This window comes from Chondrus crispus, genomic scaffold (assembly GCF_000350225.1).
Source record: "Chondrus crispus Stackhouse genomic scaffold, scaffold_650, whole genome shotgun sequence".
In the NCBI taxonomy this organism is placed as follows: domain Eukaryota; phylum Rhodophyta; class Florideophyceae; order Gigartinales; family Gigartinaceae; genus Chondrus; species Chondrus crispus.
In genome coordinates this window covers 10666-15015 of record NW_005178654.1, presented here as the reverse complement: position 1 = coordinate 15015, position 4350 = coordinate 10666, and the positions used below count along the sequence as shown (strand labels likewise).

The following is a 4350-nucleotide window of genomic DNA, read 5'->3' as shown; positions in this document are numbered from 1 at the left end:
TCTACTGCTATTAAAATGTTTCTCTGTTTAAATATGTAACTACCGGAGGCAATGCGTTTTCCGTTCGAACGGATAACGCTTTGCCTCCGGTAGTTACATATTAACCGAGAGATCTCTCGGTTTGCCGCCAAGATTTGTCGATGAACGTTTCCGTACCTTTTGTGTTTTCGCGGTCATATGCGAATTTCATCTGGATATTGTCGCACAACTCCAAGTCCTTTTTTGCTTTTCAAAAAGGGGCTTTGGATTTGGATGCCCGCGCGCGTCCTCGAGGGCTGATGCCCCGGTGGCGTCAGGAAACAGTGTCGGAATTGCTTTTATTCGAGATTAGGGGGTGTATTTTATGCAATTTTCGTGCACTGTACTACAGTACACCCGGTAACGGGATTTAGTCTGTTCGAAAAATGAGTGGAGAAAATGCATTTTACCCAATTAGAATGGCCTACATTAATATCAGTTCGCCATGGATTATCTTTATTTAAAGACAGGGCGGTGTCCCACAGTACAGTCCCGAAAAAAAGTATAGGGACTGCATCGATATTCACATTGCTGGCATACAGTATTGTAAAGGACAAATTTGAGGTGCGTCTAGAACTGTAAAAGCAACGAGGAGACCGAATCTGGGGTCGGATTTAAGATCGAGAGCTCATTCACATCATATTTATAGAAACCTTATTTATGAGTGTTCGAAAGTATAAGGTACACAGCAGTTTCTTTAAAATTCCGCTCTACACAATGCAGTATCTCCCGCGAAAATACTGGTAAAAGAGACTAGACGCATACAAAAGGAAGGGGAAAGCACAAAACATGCGGTAGCTCATTTCGACACAGCAAAAAATGCCTCGCGGTACGCATCTGAGCCAGCATGACCAAGGACAGATCCAGGCTCTTCGTCTCAACAATTGGACAATTAGGGGAATTACAGCGCATCTCTCGCGCTCCGGCAACGTCGTGGCCACGTTTTTAGGGAACCTGGGCCTGTACGGGAAGAAGAAAAGGCCCTGTAGGTCCAAACGCATCGGCACGGCTCGACGTGCTCTCTTGCGCGAAGCCCACAAAGGGCATTTGTGTTCTTTAGAGTTGGTTAAGACCCGTAGTCTTCCGGTAACTCCCTCTACTGTGCGAGGTATCCTACGAGCCACGCCAACTATTCAGTACAGCAAAGTTGTCCCCGCTCCGATGATGCTCCCGAGACACAAAATTGCACGGGAGCAGTGGTGTCGCGAAAAGGTCACTTGGACGGTGTCAGATTGGATGAATGTGGTATGGTCGGACGAGAAGAAATTCAACTTGGACGGGCCAGATGCGTTCGGTTCGGGTACTATTGGCACGATTTACGGACCGACAAGGATGTTCTCAAAACGCCAGCAGGGTGAGGATTCTGTAATGGTTTGGGGCGCTTTTTCTGGTACTAAGAAGTTCGCGCTCGCCGTTTTAAATGGAAAGCAGGATGCTAATAAGTATATAGATACATTAGAGTCCTATCTTTTGCCATTTGTGGATCAAGAAATGGGTCCAAGTTGGATGTTCATACAAGATGGTGCATCCATACACCGCGCTAAACGTACTTTCAGTGGTTTGAAGAGGAGGAAATTCCTCTCTTAGAGTGGCCTGCCAAGTCACCTGACCTGAATCCTATCGAGAATTTATGGGGCATCCTAGCGCGAACGGTTTATGCACACCAACGTCAATTTAAGGACGTGGATGAGCTTTTAGAAGTTATAATGGAAGCGTGGGACGAAGTTTCAGAAGAGTGCCTGGAGAAGCTTGTCCGTTCCATGTAAAAGCGGTGCTTTGAGTGTGTAATGGCAAAGGGTGGTCTGACGAAGTACTAGGAGCGATGAAGTTGTGAAAGAAATCCGCTGTACCTTATACTTTCGAACACCCATAAATAAGGTTTCTATAAATATCATGTGAATAGAGAGATTACGAAGCTACAATTTATCCTTAAATCTCGTTACAAATCTACGGAAAATTTTGTGGAACATTTATAGCAGATTTGTTCTCATATATAACTACGAAAGACCAAATATGGGGTAAATATGAGAACTAGCACACGGCATCCCATCGCCAGCGAGTAAGAGACGTCCCCACTACAAGCTAAAGTTTACGATACGTATTCCATCCTGTCTGAACGCTAAATTCTCACCGATCACCACGAATTTTCAACCAGTGCAACCCTCATGCGGCAAACCGAATTTTCTCTCGCTCGTGCAATGCAGCGATATCGGTATCAACGCAGACGCATGCTCCTACTGCATGCAATTAACGCACCTTTGCCGTATTTTATACGAGAATGCGACAAAGCGATGCGTTCTCGTGGTGATATACTACGCATACGGCTTAGATCTGTCTCCATATCTTCTAACACTTTTAACCTCAACATGTACTCAGACGGGTGGTCCCTAAGGGATTTCCGTTTCCCGGTGAAAGACATCACCCGAATAAGTGCATGCATGGGCTGGGTATCGGGGAAGACTAAGCGCAATGGTTACAGGTGCGATCTTATAACGGCCTGTTGCATAGTTAAGCGAGCGCAAGCTTGCATCCCCATGCCGTTGGAAAGATGTCGAATACTTATTCGGTATGCATGCACCTGCGTTGAGTGAAATCTTTTGGGAAGTGTTAGAAACATTTATTGAGAGGAAGGGGTACCTGCTAACTGATCTACGTGACGGAGAGGGCACCCTTGTACGCAGGTAGCATCCAAAATGCAGGTGCGCCCCTAGACAGTTGTGTAGGGTTTATTGACTGCACGAAGATCAAGATGAACAGGCCAGGCGGACACGGTAGTATGCAACGCAGTTGCTATTCGGGGCACAACCGCATTCACTGCCTAATCTATCAGACAGTTACAACACCGGATGGATTAATTTTTTCTTTGTATGGTCCTGAGGTGGGTCGAAGGCATGACTTAACCCTTCTCCGGCAGGGCCAACTTGAGGAGAGACTACAGGGCTGTTTAACTATAGTCGATAGGCAGTATCATCTCTACGGTGATGCTGCGTATATGATCCGGCCCTGGATGCAAGTAGCATTTCCCCGTATATGGGCAACTGTAGAACAGGAGATATATAATACCAGGATGAGTGCTCTGCGCGTATCCGTCGAATGGAGCTACAAGGACCTCAAGCAGCTTTGGTCTGTAAACGACTACGCACGTGCTCTAAAAGTCCGCCAGGCGCCCATTGGACTCATATATATGGCCTCAGCTTTATTTCTGAACTTCAAAACATGTCTTGAAGCCGGAGGGCAGGTGCAAACGTTCTTCAAGTGTGCCCCACCCACTCTGACCCAGTACCTCAATGCAGAGTAAAATATGCGCGCGGCGCGCACAGCGCGAAGCACGAGGGCGAGATCACTGCAACTTGTTGGCAAGGGCCGCAAACACGTCGATCATCTTGCTCCTTTCGAGAATGGCCATTTCCGTTCCTCAATTTCCACACCCATCTTTCTCTCCTCTACATCCAGCTTGCGTCGTTTTGACGCTCGCACGACGTCAAACCGCTTTCCCTCTTCCTCCACACGTCTCTTTTCCAATTCATATCTTCTCTCTTCCAACTCCAACCGCCGACTGTCCTGTTCCCTACGCGACTCCATATCTCGTACAAGGGCTTCAGTGGTATCCTTGTCGGACTCGTAATTGATTCTCCGCCTTGTCTTCCCAACATTGGGGTTCCTCCCCCCTCCCGGCGAAGCGCGACTAGCAGTACCCTGAGAACGGTTCTCTGCTTCCACCTCTACAGTATGACCCGCGGTCTCCCCCTCACCACGAGTTGTCCGGTTTAACGCCATGCTCCTCAGCTCCTCCCCAGCAACTGCCAAACGCTTCTCCTTCTCCGGACGTTGGTCCTTGGCCGCCCGCTCTTTCTCTGCGTGCTCGTCCATATCTAAAATGAGATCATCGTGCAGCGTCTCCCTCTCCGCATACACCTCCACTTGTCCCGACGATGCCATGGATTTCTTATAGTCCGAACGTCGTTTCGAGATAACCACCTTGAACCGATCTTCTAGACTCTTCTGGGAGGGCGGGTCCTTCTGTCCTAACAACGCCGGGGGCGCCGTGGATACGAATGTAGAGTGAGCTTCCTCAAATAAAATGCCTAATCGACCCCATGGTGCCACATGCGCTTCCGCAACCGACACCGCTTTCATAAGCAGGATGTCGGCCGAGTCGCTGAAGCGGAAGCGCTTAGAGCGAGGAGCAAATTTTTGCTGGCGTGCATGTGGGGGAGAGGGGTCGCCGCACTGCGTAGGTGCAGTTTGGAGAGCGGCTGCAGAGATAGAGTTCGCAGGCGGAGGGGAAGAAGCTGTGGTCTGAGAGGTGGGTGTGTTGCCTTCGTGGCGTGT

The 4350-nt window shown here is 48.7% G+C and overlaps 1 protein-coding gene across 1 annotated transcript; it reads left to right on the top strand.

Annotated features, from left to right (window-relative positions):
- Positions 1-837: 837 nt before the first annotated feature.
- CHC_T00000849001 (hypothetical protein) lies at positions 838-1605 on the top strand. Its single transcript, XM_005710937.1, has one exon. The coding sequence runs from the start codon at positions 838-840 to the stop codon at positions 1603-1605; it is 768 nt and encodes a 255-aa protein (XP_005710994.1).
- Positions 1606-4350: the final 2745 nt, after the last annotated feature.

Coding starts and splice junctions, on each gene's coding strand:
- CHC_T00000849001 (XM_005710937.1), top strand. CDS start 838: ATGCCTCGCGGTACGCATCTGAGCCAGCATGACCAAGGACAGATCCAG.